This window comes from Penicillium cataractarum (assembly GCF_028827025.1).
Source record: "Penicillium cataractarum strain IBT 29864 chromosome Unknown utg000008l, whole genome shotgun sequence".
Taxonomy (NCBI): Eukaryota; Fungi; Ascomycota; class Eurotiomycetes; order Eurotiales; family Aspergillaceae; genus Penicillium; species Penicillium cataractarum.
Window position 1 is genome coordinate 2,127,866 of NW_026622744.1, and position 13,034 is coordinate 2,140,899.

Sequence of the window (13,034 nt, forward strand, 5' to 3'; positions counted from 1 at the left end):
AGTCATTACATATATCAAAAAAACGTGGCATATTCTACCCCACTGCTGCGCCAGTGAACTGCGAATCCCAACTCTCAACAGAATCCCACATTGCACTATTTGCAAAAAGCAATTCCATGGTCCCCGTGGATTCAATATTGTCGAATGATGCTTGAAACACCTGGGTCTGATTGAAGGGATCTTGGTTGGAGGAGAGCATTGCGTCGGGGATGTTCTGGCCCCAGGTCACAACCCGTAATGTGGGGACAATATTAGTGTTATTCTGTGAGAATCCCTGTCCGTCCGTATTTGTCTGCTCCTCATAACCTTCGGTGGATCTTAATGGTGGCGAGTTGGTTAGAGGAAAGACCTGGGGTTGTTGACTTGAATAGACGATTGTCCCTCCTGGTAGTGAATTTGACGAGGGGCCATGATCGGAAATTTCGTAGATGCGCGGGCTTTGGCGAATCAGGGCCTCGGATATGCGAGCATGCAGCAGTGGCATGAGAATCTTGTTGCCGCCACGGCACGAGGCCAGCTTGCTCTGCAGCCGGAGGAGGATCTCCCTTGGAATGTCGGGCGAGATTGGCTGGCCATTGAACTCGGTTGTTACCGAGTCGGTCACAGCCTTTGCAATCTCATAAATCTTATATTCCTATAAACATGAAGCAAGTGTGCCTCGCAGTTAGTCTTTTGACACCGAGGTGGTTCTCAGGGTTCAGAGGTCTTGCTTGCTTACCATAGCGGGCCCGTGGGCCTCTATTGCAGAACTAGGAAGGTGAGACATGGTCTCGAGGAATTCCTTGGCGATCTGGATCGGATGTGAGAGTGAGACCATCTGCTGCTGGGACGAGTCAAGGGTCGATCTACGGCTCATCGATGCCCTCCATAAGATGGCCTGCATCCACTGCGTCGTGACGCAGATATCCGCCATTTGAACGTCATTGGTTTCCCGGGATTGGATCGAGGCCTCTCGCAGCTGACGTTGGAGGAGGCTGAAACTATTCCGATTCATGGCGTGCATGTCTTCGTATGGGGGGAGCTGGATCTCATCTGAGGTGTGCAGCATGTCAAAAGCGCCAGACTGGTCGAACATTAAGAAAAGTCCCACGAGCTTTTTGAAAGCGGGTAAGACATGGGACTCATCGTCGGCTTCATCGAGGTTGATGAAGCGGGCGTTGTATCGCAGCATGACGGGCAATTTATGAAGCATCGCCACTCCTCTAAAGCAAGAAGATGGTATCAGTAAGATGAACAGACTCGGAAAAGCTAAGCGGTTGAACGATTTTCTGGCTAGGCGTCCAGACACGTCGTACAGCATGCCAGCTCGATCAGTGGGAGGTGGAGCCTCACCTTTCCGTGACAAACAGCAGGGACAATATTCTTTGCCTCATCTGCTGCTCGCGGGTTGTCATTGAAAAGTATGTCGCCTCTCGGTGCAAGCCCATAATCTGGGCCATGGTAATGGCCTCCCGGAGGTAAAGCAAGGAGCTCGACCCTCCCGGCGACCGATTCTCATGATAGACGTGTAAAAAGAAGGACACGCGCAGGGCATTGATATTCATAAGTGAATCACCTCCATCCTTCCGGAGCAGGGCAATGGCTCGTTGGCACTCGGATTCCATGGAAGCCCCAGTCGCCGTATCCCTGCTCTCGGGGCTATCTAGCTTGAGCTGGGCGATGGTTGCGGCCCCAATGGCATTCGCCAGGGCATAGGCGTCCATGTTGTCCGGATCGCGGTGAAGGTCTCCCATGACTTCTTCAACGTCCACGATGGGCCAGACCGGGAATAATCTCAGTCGGTAGACGCAAAGCCGCAGCACCAGGGACGATGTCGACGTCCGGCGGGACTCATCGCTGCTTGATTGTTAGCATGATTCCTTCGTTTTTAATCGTTCCATCTCTTCCTTCTTCGTTTTCCTTTGACTTGAAGCCTAACCAGACTCATAAATGGCATATGATAGGATGCTACTCACCTAGTATGACTTGTTGGGGGAAGATTATTGAAGCCAGGGGTAGTGAACTGGGGGGGATCGTCTGCTGGCGATGGTGTACTTGACGACCCCGCCGGTGGTGTCTGACCTATTGTTGTCTCACCAGGGCTCCCTGCACCTTGACACCAGTCGTAGTATTGCTGCTCCTGCTCCTTCTGCTGCTGTTGCTGTTGAGTCGCAGTGATCCGCCGGATCGTCTTTGCGCGTAAGCCTCTGGGGCCCCGCACCAGCGGACGCTTGTTGAAGGTACACGGCACGCCGGCAGTCATACAGCCTGGACATGGCGACTCGCCCGAGCACTTGACCTTGCGGAGCTTGCAAGCGTCGCAGGCCCATTTGCCTATTTTTCGCGTTGGTTGCGGCATTTGTCTATGCATGTGGGGTGAAGCTGCATTATTGGAGGCGATATAGACCAGGGCTAACACGATTAGGGTTTAGCCTCGGCATTCTCTGGAGCGTTTTGAACGCGGGGGAGTGGCGACTTTAATAATCCTCAGGTGGAAAGCGGAGGGCCGCCGTGGATTCATGGGGGTTGAAAGGTTTATTTTTCACGGTTAGAGAATTTCTGGCCTGGGAGCGGGAGCCTGGAGGATCACAGACGTCCTCTCGCAGTTAATACAGTACACAAGCCATGGCCACTACAATTGGATCATTTCCCCTATGAATCGGGCAACACATGCAAGAATATATTAAAAGGACTTCTGGATTTACACGACCTTCCTAGAGATCAGCTATAGATCAGCTATTTACAGTTCTCGACACGATCTCAATCCTTCGATGAGCTCCCAGACTGACCGACTCCATTCCTGAAGCACAATCATAGTGTATGTCTTCTCTGCTGCAATATTCTGCTGGTCGTAGTTTTCACACTAGTATGAGTAGCGGAAGTCCAGTCGCTTGTTTCCATCCTTCTCGCGAGCTGGAATATCATTCTGGTACGCCGTCTGCTGCTCCGCCGTCATGGCCTTCCACGCCACATCCTTCTTCCGGTTCAGGTGTCGCAGGAACTCACGCTGAACGATCACAACAACCAGGGTCAACACGCAGATGGCCAGGAGCACGGAGTTTCCGCGGTGGTAGTATGGCGCATCGTCAGCCCGGTAGATCTGGGAGCCGATAAGGGAGCCGACCTGAACAATGACGTTGTAGGTGGCAGCCGTGATAGCGCGCTTCTTGACATCGAAACTGTTCTCGGAGATCCAGGAGGATACAATGGGGTGGAAGTACGGATCTGTATTTTGTCCCTCGGTCAGCTGTTGCTTGGGCTTGAAGACATGGGGGTCAGAAACAAACTTACAACCAGAGATAAGGGTTACGAGACTAAAGCGAGCCCAGTCCCGACCACCGTTAGGCAGCGTGAGGAGTCCAACGAGGAGGGGCATAACCCAGAAATCTCCAAAGAAGACGTGGAATGCCCGATCGTTGAAATAGTTGCTGCTGAAGGAAATGGCCAGCATGGTGAAGATCTGCAGGACTGCTGACGGGACCGTGAGCATGTTGGAGTCGAAGGTTGTAAAACCAATGCGCTTGAGGGTGAGGGTAAGGTAGCCCTGGACGGGGGTCGCAGGAATGTAGGCGACCAGGCCAATGAAATAGAGACCCCACATGGACTTGTCCATCCAGGCCTCCTTGATGTTGCTCCAGTGGACAGGTTCTTTGAGGGCCGTCAGTCCCTTGGCCGGGTCATCACGAAGGATGCGCTAGAATATGCCGTCAGACGATATCCATCTTGACGATTTCGGGATGGTTGGAGAGGAATTGGAAAGGGACTTACATTGACCATGATAGACTCTTCTCGCTCCGTGTACCACGGGTTGCGCCAGATAACGCTCTTGGTCTGAGTCGGGCTGGCAGGAAGCCATAGGAAAGCCTGCAGTGAACATTATGAGCGATACGTCCCCGTGTCATCATGCCATTGGGAAAAACAAAACTCACCACCACTGCAATCACGCATGTGAGGATGCCTTCCAAAAGGAACAGCCAGAACCAGCCGGTGTGGCCCCCGATGCCCCTCATCTTAAGGATCCCCGCAGCAAGGAGAGCTGAGATGACACGAGCAACATTCAGGGTTGACCAGAAAACGGCGAGCCGGGTCGAGAGCTCCTTGGATGTGTAAAAGTAGGTTGAGAACAAGATGACACCTGTGAAGTCCCCATTCATTAGCATCTCTCGTTTCAATTGCTCTCACGCTGGTCAACCTACCTGGAATGAAACCGCCCTCAAACAGGCCAATGAGTGCCCGGGTAACGTAGAAGCTGGCGCGGTTCGTGATCCATGCCTGGCCCCATGCTATTAATCGAGTGTTAATACCATGACTTCTCGTGCCATGAGCTTCTGATGGAAAAGGACATACAAACGACGCCCCACAAGAACATCATTGTGGGCAAGACTCTTTTGAAACCAAGTCTCTTCGTAATCATCTGGACGGGGAACTCAGCCGCCAGGAAACACACGAGCTGAATTGTGGTTCCCTGTTTTGTATTGATTAGCATCTCATCCCAGTGGGCAGCTAAAGGCTTCTCACATTGTTGTAGTCATTGCTCGTCAGTTTCAAGTCCTTGAGCAGATCATCGGCGAGCGCATTGGACAGGTTTCCTCGATCAAGCTGGAGACCGAAGAACTAGATTTTCCCAAAACAGTCAGTGACTTGACGCTATGCAATTGAGTGCCAAGGGTAAAGTAAAATATGCAGCAAATAAATGATGGAAAACCTTACCATAACGCACAGGCAGGAGAGAAGGTAAAAGTCCGTCTTCCGGACCACCTTGCGCTCCTCCTCGGCGGTCCAGGTCAAGTCGGGATCCCACCGATGGCGGCCTTCGTACGTCTCGTGCGGAGGAAGCCGATCGTAAAGTCTTTCTCGACCCACCTGCGCCAGCGAGGTGTCTAAGCCGTCCGAGACGTCGGAGACGTGTGCGATGGAGGCCTTGTCCATGTCGATGTTGTAAATGATGTTGCGCTGCTTGCCCTGGTGGCCACACGTAGGAGGCTTTGAGCGGCTGGCAAGAGCTCTGATATCTGAAGAAAGAGAAAGAATTTCCTGATGCTGATGAATTGATGGACCAAGCCAGTTTCACCGAGGGGAATCTCAGAGCATTAATGGGAGTTGACGATCATGGGAGCTGGCCATGCATGTATCCACTTCCGCCTCTCGAACTCTGCTGGTATTCAGTTTTCCCCATGTTGAGCCATCCTCCCTGGTCAAATCCGGGGCCCCAGAGACGCCCTGGAGAAGGTCCACTTTCTTGCCATTTTCTTACGAAGCAAATCCAAAGAATCGTTTGAGGGTCCTGGGGGTGACCCCATTGGTCCTATCGGGTATGACTAATAACGTATCTAAAGCACGTGCTCACGTGGCGTTTAGACATTGATGACTATTGGGTGATCCCCACAGGATCATTCATCCCTTCCAATCGCTCACTCCGCTTCCAACTCCGAGAATTTCTCCGGGTCGAGCCAAGGTGTCCTGCCAAGAACTGCGTTTCGTGAATTAGAGTGTGGGAGATGTCCGTGAGGGCAAATGTTGCATCCCATGATCGGCTCCCCAGTGCCGAATTCACCTGCGTCGGTACGGTAGCTTTCCGGAGATATCAACCTCGCTGATAAATGCAAAGTGAGCTCCCGACGATAGAGACAGAAAAAGTGTCAAATACAACAAATTCTCTTTTATCATACAATTCCTCTCAGTTCCTCCTACAACATGCCTTCCGCCGAGTCATCTAACATCGTGGGCGGCAACTTGGAAGCAAAGACCCGATGCCGTGAGCCACTGGTGTATTCTGGATCGCTGGAGAGGTTTACCCATGCAGACATCACGCCCGTCATCGGCCGCGAGTATGAAGGTCTCCAGGTGACCGAACTGCTCTCGGCAGACGACGCCATGATCAGGGATCTTGCAAGCATCAGTACACATTCCGCATACCAAAATCTTGGCTGTCCTCTGTATTGACTCGTTCTGCAGTCTCACAACGTGGAGTTGTCTTCCTTCGTGACCAGGTTGTCACCCCTGAGCAGATGAAGCAATTTTGCCTCCGATTGACAGAAGTTGCCGGATGCGTAAGGAGCCCCCTCCTCCAACAGTTTTGTTGTCTATGAATACCCCAGCTGACGGGTCATCCACAGCCCGAGTCATCAGGCCTCCATGTCCACCCTCTTACCGAGGAGGGCAGTGAGCTCGGTGACCAGATCAGCGTTATTAGCAGTGAGAAGCAGAAGAAGGGCGGTGGCCTCACTCATCAACTCAGTGATGTGAGCCGCTTTGCCAGTGCTGGTTGGCACACTGATATCTCTTTCGAACCCGTCCCTTCAGACTATGCCATGCTGAAGATTCACACCCTTCCCGCAACGGGAGGCGACACTGTATGTTGTCAACCCACATCTAACTCTGAAACCTCAAGGCGGACTACCGGTCGCTTGTTGAGAAGTCTCTTTTTGAATCTCAACTAACGGTCAAACAGCTCTGGGCATCAGGCTATGAAATCTACGACCGCTTGTCCCCCGACATGCAAAAGTTCCTCGAGGGCCTGACAGCTACCCACGATGCGAACTTCTTCCACGATGAGGCCAGACGTCTCGGCAACCCGATCCGAAAAGGCATTCGAGGTTCGCCGCTGAACACTGGCGAGAACCTCCAGGCTATTCACCCTGTGATCCGAACCAATCGTGAGTAGTCGTCTCTTAGCTATGGCCCTTGTAAATCTTTCACATCAGCTGACACTTTATAGCTGTGACCGGCTGGAAGTCTGTCTACGTCAACAAGGGCTTCACCAAGCGCATCAACGGCGTCACCAAGGACGAGTCTGACATGCTTCTCAACTACCTCTTCAACCTGGTGACCCAGAACCACGACGCCCAGGTGCGGTTCAAGTGGCGCAAGAACGACATGGCCATCTGGGATAACCGCAGCATGTGGCACTGCGCCACCTACGACTACGCCGAAGCTCGAGCTGGAGACCGAGTCGCCTCGCTGGGCGAGGCACCTTACTTGGATCTCTCCAGCAAGAGCAGACGCGAGGCGCTGGGCCTGTGAGGATCCGATGGATGACTCAAAAACGTGCTTTCACTCGGGTCAAGTCTACTCTATGACAAGTCGCTGAGCTCCAAGACATGACTTTATATGTTTGATACTGCGTTCGCCCTGCAGTTACATAAAGCAGTTACATATGTGTAAATAAAGATTTAGAAAAGGCTCTAAAAAAAGACCTTTAGCGCTATTATCACGTGTACGGTCTTAAGCTGGTCTTTTTCCACTTTTTGTGCTTATCCCAACTTTCCAACCTAGCGAGTTCTTGTGCTGATGTTGGACAACCACAGGACTAACGGTAATCCTGGCTAAATCGCTTTAGAGCTACGTTCTAAGGGTGTCGCTATGGCTAGCGTATACCTTACTAGCGATCACGATATTCCTTAATGACGTTTATACGATCGCCTAGCTAACCCTGAGGATAAGGGCTAGTGTACACAGTTTAAGATCGTCTCTAAGGTGTCTGCTAGTAAGCACTAGGTCTATCCTATTATTAATGTCGGTGAGCTAGTAGGCTCCGTTATCTAGAGAAATTGCCTTATACATCTTAGTTTGTGCGGAGACCGCAGTGGAGGAATTCTGCTCGCCACTTATATCTTGGCATATCTAGGGTCTATAAACGCACCTCTAGAAATTATAGGCCGACTACGACTAGACTAGTATATCAATGGTCGCGATATAATTACTTGCGTCGCTGAATCGCCGACTTCCCCGTCACTCTTGAGAATTCACTCTGCAAATGCTCCCATATCTTCTCATGTATCCCGTCTTGTCTGATCCCACTCAAAACCATTTGCACATTTGCACCACCACTTTCACACACCTCATCTACGATATACACACCACTTCCCACAGCCCCGTCACTACCAACAGCAACCTCCGTCCCACCTAAGAAAACCCCAGCCTGTGTCTTTGACGAAAACCTATAACTCGTCGCTAAAAAACAATGTCTCTCGCCCGTCTCATCAAGGGAAATATAATTCTTCGTGGAAAACAAGCCCATAAACCAAAATACAGATCTCATTGCAGCCCCTGTCACGCCCTTCATCGATTTTTCAAGCGGCGTAGCCACGAAACCGGGGTAATTGTGCACGAAGCTCACACTCGGTGCTGATTTGGCGAAATGTTCCAGTGTGAGCGTGATCATTGAGCAGAGATGTCCTCGGGCTTTCCAGGGAAGGACCTTCTTGCCTGGGATATCGTCGGGATTGACGGGCCCTTCTTTCGTGCCGGCTAGGACGATGACTACTCGGCTGAGTGGTGATCGTTGTAGCAGGAGGAGTAGATTGGCAATGAATCGCATTCGAGAGTAGTAGCTCAACGCCATGATTAGGGGGAGATGCTCGGATGTTTCTGTCTTGCGGTTAGTACTTTGTTATCAGCCTATGAAGCATGGTTGGATTATCCACGGTACCTGTACTGATGTCCAGAGTCCCCTGACTTTGGAAGAGGATGTCGACTTGCGTCTCCTTTTCTCGAATTGTCTCGCAAACCTTGTCTACCACGCTGAGCAGACTCACATCGGCCTTGACGAATTCGTATCGACCATCTGGATTAATTTGATTCAATTGATGTAGAATTTGATCAGCAGCGGTTTGCGAGCGTCCAACGAAGTAGAATCGTGGCTGCCGGACATATTTTGCAAGTTTTAAGAAAGCCGCTTTACCAATTCCACTGGTTGCGCCGACAAACACTGCCACTAAGCCTGGTGGGAGCTCTTTGGAGATAGATGCATTGGAGGAGTGAACCGCCGATAGAGAAACCATGTCGTATCAACTGTCAAGATAATAAAGAGTCGAGATATGTGATGGTCGGATTCTAGTTGGTAAATGGAGGGTTTGATTTAATTTTTATCTGATATTCATGGCAATAGATGCAAATGGCATACATTTTTAGTAGTCTATAGATCGAGATGTTGATAAGAGTTGATCTACAGTTGAGAATCTGACACTACGTCATTGCATCTGATTGGCTCATCGCCTCGATCGGCGAATCGTGGGATCTCCGTTCCTTCGAGTGGTGGAGTCCCATCGCTCAAATGCTTGTCCCGACCCCGAGTCCGTAGGTAAAACGTGTCTAGCGTGTTGTAAAGAGTTAGAGTCGGGCGTGTAGTTGGCCCGACTTCGGGAGGTCTGCATTGTGTAGTACTGTCCTGAGTGAAGCTTGAAAGGTTAAGCCATCTAAACCCGAACGGGTAAATGCAGTTTTCACAAAGGAAAGATGGGACCAGGTAACTATTCCACCATATTTCAGAAAGGAGAGCAAAGGAAAAAGGTTCGTGTCAAAGATGAGCATAGCTAACTTATCTTCTTCACCTCATTTGTACTTGATCACCATCACAATCCCCACCAAACCATTGAGCCGCCCTCACACCGCCTTTCCCCACCGCGTTTCTCCAAATCCTCCGTCGCGATCCCGATTATTGAACGAGAAACCAACTTCTGCAATCATGGCACCCGTAATGCTAAAGACGGTCGATGGTAAGTGATGAAGTGGTCAATGGAGAGAGAGCACGAAGCTAACCTCCCCGCAGACGACATCCGAGACGTCATCCAGCACCTCTTTGAGATCCAGTCTGCCGTCCACGGCTATCTAGGCCCGGAGACACAGCAAGAGCTGGTGCGCAAAATGTACGTGAGGATGATTCCAGCTGCCGAGGATATCTCGATGGCATCCCCGTTTCAACAGGAAATAGAAATTGGGGCGATTCAAGCTCTACGCTACGAGAATCGCAGTACCCGGAAGACCGAACCAGCACTCGGGCAATATCCAAAGATCAAGCAAAGAACCAAGCTAACAAATTGCCCCTTCTACAGCAAAAACCTCACCCTCGCTCTCTCAACCTTATCAACACATACCACCCCTACCCCCTAACGCCGCGGAAACAATCACCTCCAACAACACCTCCGACCCGTCAAACCCTCCACTCGCCAGCATCCAACTCCCACCCGAGATCATCGAGTACGTCGACGCCGCGCGCAACCCGGACATCTACACGCGTGAGTTCGTGGAGCTGGTTCAGCGCGGAAATCAAGATCTCAAGGGGAAACGCGAGGCTTTCGCCGATTTCCGCGATGTCCTGGCGCGGGAGATGCGCAGTGCTATGCCGGAGTGTCGGGGGGAGGTGGATCGGGTGGTTTCTATGACGGGGGGAAAAGTTGGAGGTGAAGATGGAGTGGATGGGGCGTCGAAGTGAGGATCTTTGCTTTTTTCTACGATCTCCTCCCGTCATTGCACGGTCGTGGTCACTGGTGATTGCTACAGCGTTACCGGGTTACTAGGGCTTGTGAGAGAGACACGCCATCGTCGTCGCGGAATGATCGCGGAGGAGGACTTTGACTTTGGTATGGAGGTTCAAAATTCCATCTTTGGACATGTTCTGGGTCTGGCCCCCCTTTCCCGTGTCGAATGCGTTCCTTATTTCGGGACCGTCCGTGATGGCTGGCCTGGGCGGTGCCGGTTCTTGGCTTGCAGGGATACTTTCGGGCTCGTTCAGAACCAGGGCCGAGCCTACCAGGTACCCTGCCTGGCCGCGCAAATGGGGAGATTATGATTTTACCTGGGAGTTACGGGACCTGAGAACTCTAGAAGGTGTGGTTTTTGTTAGACTTTTTTATGGATTTGGGCATTTGCAAGCGGGGCGCCAAGGCGTTTATGGATTGAATATTTCGTGGATTGAATAGCGGATTGAATAGCGGATTGAATAGGCTAGGCACCTAAACATTGCAGACTGTGTCCTACGCATTCTCTTCTCCATGGAATCGCCACACTTTGGGGGCCAAATATTGGCTTTCAGACGATCTAACCTCTAAACGTACTATCTGTAGAGTGTAATTAGATGTGTATATGTATCTTTAACAAGCCCACCATCCCCCCTATTTGGGCAGATAGTAGTAACTACAAGAAGCAACTTTTTTTTCCAGTGTGGATTTTTCTTCCTTCGGCCTTAAACCCTGATTTTATCTCATTCTTTCCAAGATGGGCTTTTTCAGTATGACCTCCATAATATACATTTTCTTGTTATCTCACTGACGACATTATCAGCTGATGACCATGAGAACGTCACAGGCTTACGCTGAGGTTACTGAGACCGAGGGCCATAAGGCTCATTGGAGTTACGAACTCATTGGTGGTGCTGCTGCCTTTGAGGGTATGAAATAATACGAATCTTATTTAGACGAAAATGGTAGGGTTACTGTGTCACTTGGTCTAACACACCTCCTGTTTGCCTAACTGATAGCCTCGAATTTAGGAAAGCCGTCAAGTTACGCCCGAGCTAAGGAACTAGCCGTTGGCTTCGCGGACACTGTAGCTGACCGAATTCTTGAAACTAAGGGCCTGTATTTTATAGACATCCAGAAGGCAATGCGTCATGCTCAGGGAGAGGTTGAAAATGCGCTTCAGAATGAGGTGTTTGAAGATTAAATACGGGCGTTGTGTGTGTACATACTGTAGCTGTTTCGCGTAAATAATGGTATCGTAGGTCACACTATCGTCTTGTATAGAACAGATTCTTTTCCTTGGGGGTGCTCAGAGGGGAATCTGATTTCGACTCCGACTAGCCCCCGTACAAATTGCTGCCCTCGATAAAAGACAAGACATCGATGTGAATGGTTGCTAGAGATATAGGCTAGGGTATAAGGCTAGTAGTACTAGTACGACACTCTCGACCCGTTCAAGATCTCTAACTAATAATGGAAAGCCTATGTAGAGATATAGCTCTCTCATCGGAGCGTTTACTTCGTTTCCCGTCAGGCACAAGACAGTCAGTCCGTTAAACATGTCAACTATGTACGCCCGAGTTGAATGGCACGCCTAAACCAGCATGAAGTCACCGGCCGTGTCCAGCACACCGCGCTTGTCTTTCCGCTCATGTCGAAATCGCTGTTGGCCTGCTGGGCGCTGTGGGTGGGGCGACCTGCTTAGCCCCCATACTGTTCCATGCGATGTAGGGTAGGCCTGAAGATCTTTAGAAGATATCAGATTCCGTCGATGAAGTCACAATGAGTCCAGGCCAGCGGGATGTGAGTCAACCATTGGAGGAATCGACATAGTTCACTAACTAGTCAACTAGTTAACTACTCCCCCGGCCATGCGCCGGTGTATGCTCATAGACCCAACCGGATCACAGCATGTTTAGAATGATCAACAAAACAATGCGAGGCTCTGCTCGGAGACGTCCAAATCCACCCGACTGATCCTGATCATTATCCGAGACTAAAGCAGCGACATCCGGCAGCAACTGGACTGTCAACTCCCTCTCCCATCCTCTTACGAGTCGTCCCGCCCCGAGGAAAAAAGGGCGATCGGCGGGCCCGACCGCTTGGACGAGGCGTCCGCCCGCCCCCTCTTTACTATGGGAGGATTGGCTGGGATGGGGAATTCATTGGGCTAGGCTAGGCCGGGGTACAGGTTTTCTTGGGGGGCAAGCCTATGGCGATGAAGTCACGTTCGCTGTTTTTTCCTGAATGGAGGGTAGTTTATTAACTCGCTAAGGTTACTAAAATACTAACGGGAGCCTGGTATTATGATGAGTGGCGGTGTACTTGGGAACTTCCAAACCACAGTGTGCTTAGTCTTGTTTTTCATGTTTGGGAATGTCCTATTACTATTCATCGTTGATTATTATGTCAATCTACGGGTAATATTCTGCTTTCTCGTAAGAGAGTGCTTATAGAGTATGTCCAAGACTCCGGTGTATTGCCAACTCTAAAAGCTCCGGTTCATGTTAGTTTGGCTTTCCCCTGACCCACTTTGGCTCTCCGGGGGAAATGGACTGAGACAGTGCTTACCGGTCAAAACTATGGATCCCGTAGAGAAAGGGGGAACTTACTATCAGATTGTTCTCCTTTGACAACGATGCTTGGAAATTCCCCTCGAAACAATAGTATAGTTACTCTATAGACTCCTACTATGATCATACAATTGGATTATAATAAAAACGCTTGGCCAACGCAAGGATCAGATCCTGCGCCCACCCACCGCCATGGAAGAAAAGAGACTAGTTGAGTTAACCCCTCGATCGACTTTGTCCGGGG

The 13,034-nt window shown here is 50.6% G+C and overlaps 5 protein-coding genes across 5 annotated transcripts; 2 read left to right on the plus strand and 3 right to left on the minus strand.

Annotated features, from left to right (window-relative positions):
• Nucleotides 1-34: 34 nt before the first annotated feature.
• On the minus strand, nt 35-2,338 carry N7496_009909 (uncharacterized protein; the record flags this gene model as incomplete). The annotated part of the gene is made up of 4 exons (XM_056702822.1): nt 35-634; nt 719-1,202; nt 1,333-1,836; nt 1,956-2,338. 4 exons carry the CDS (start codon nt 2,336-2,338, stop codon nt 35-37), a joined length of 1,971 nt encoding a protein of 656 aa, XP_056551822.1.
• A 504-nt stretch (nt 2,339-2,842) lies between these two features.
• Nucleotides 2,843-4,908, minus strand: N7496_009910 (putative MFS transporter; the record flags this gene model as incomplete). The annotated part of the gene is made up of 7 exons (XM_056702823.1): nt 2,843-3,673; nt 3,748-3,843; nt 3,909-4,114; nt 4,176-4,262; nt 4,327-4,444; nt 4,498-4,593; nt 4,690-4,908. 7 exons carry the CDS (start codon nt 4,906-4,908, stop codon nt 2,843-2,845), a joined length of 1,653 nt encoding a protein of 550 aa, XP_056551823.1.
• A 765-nt stretch (nt 4,909-5,673) lies between these two features.
• On the plus strand, nt 5,674-7,002 carry N7496_009911 (TauD/TfdA dioxygenase family protein; the record flags this gene model as incomplete). Its single annotated transcript, XM_056702824.1, has 5 exons — nt 5,674-5,878; nt 5,935-6,029; nt 6,078-6,332; nt 6,431-6,635; nt 6,698-7,002. The coding sequence occupies 5 exons, from the start codon at nt 5,674-5,676 to the stop codon at nt 7,000-7,002; spliced, it is 1,065 nt and encodes a 354-aa protein (XP_056551824.1).
• Nucleotides 7,003-7,678: 676 nt separating this feature from the next.
• On the minus strand, nt 7,679-8,762 carry N7496_009912 (uncharacterized protein; the record flags this gene model as incomplete). Its single annotated transcript, XM_056702825.1, has 2 exons — nt 7,679-8,349; nt 8,411-8,762. The coding sequence occupies 2 exons, from the start codon at nt 8,760-8,762 to the stop codon at nt 7,679-7,681; spliced, it is 1,023 nt and encodes a 340-aa protein (XP_056551825.1).
• Nucleotides 8,763-9,483: 721 nt separating this feature from the next.
• On the plus strand, nt 9,484-10,192 carry nut2 (mediator complex subunit NUT2; the record flags this gene model as incomplete). Its single annotated transcript, XM_056702826.1, has 2 exons — nt 9,484-9,730; nt 9,813-10,192. 2 exons carry the CDS (start codon nt 9,484-9,486, stop codon nt 10,190-10,192), a joined length of 627 nt encoding a protein of 208 aa, XP_056551826.1.
• Between the last annotated feature and the right edge of the window lie 2,842 nt (nt 10,193-13,034).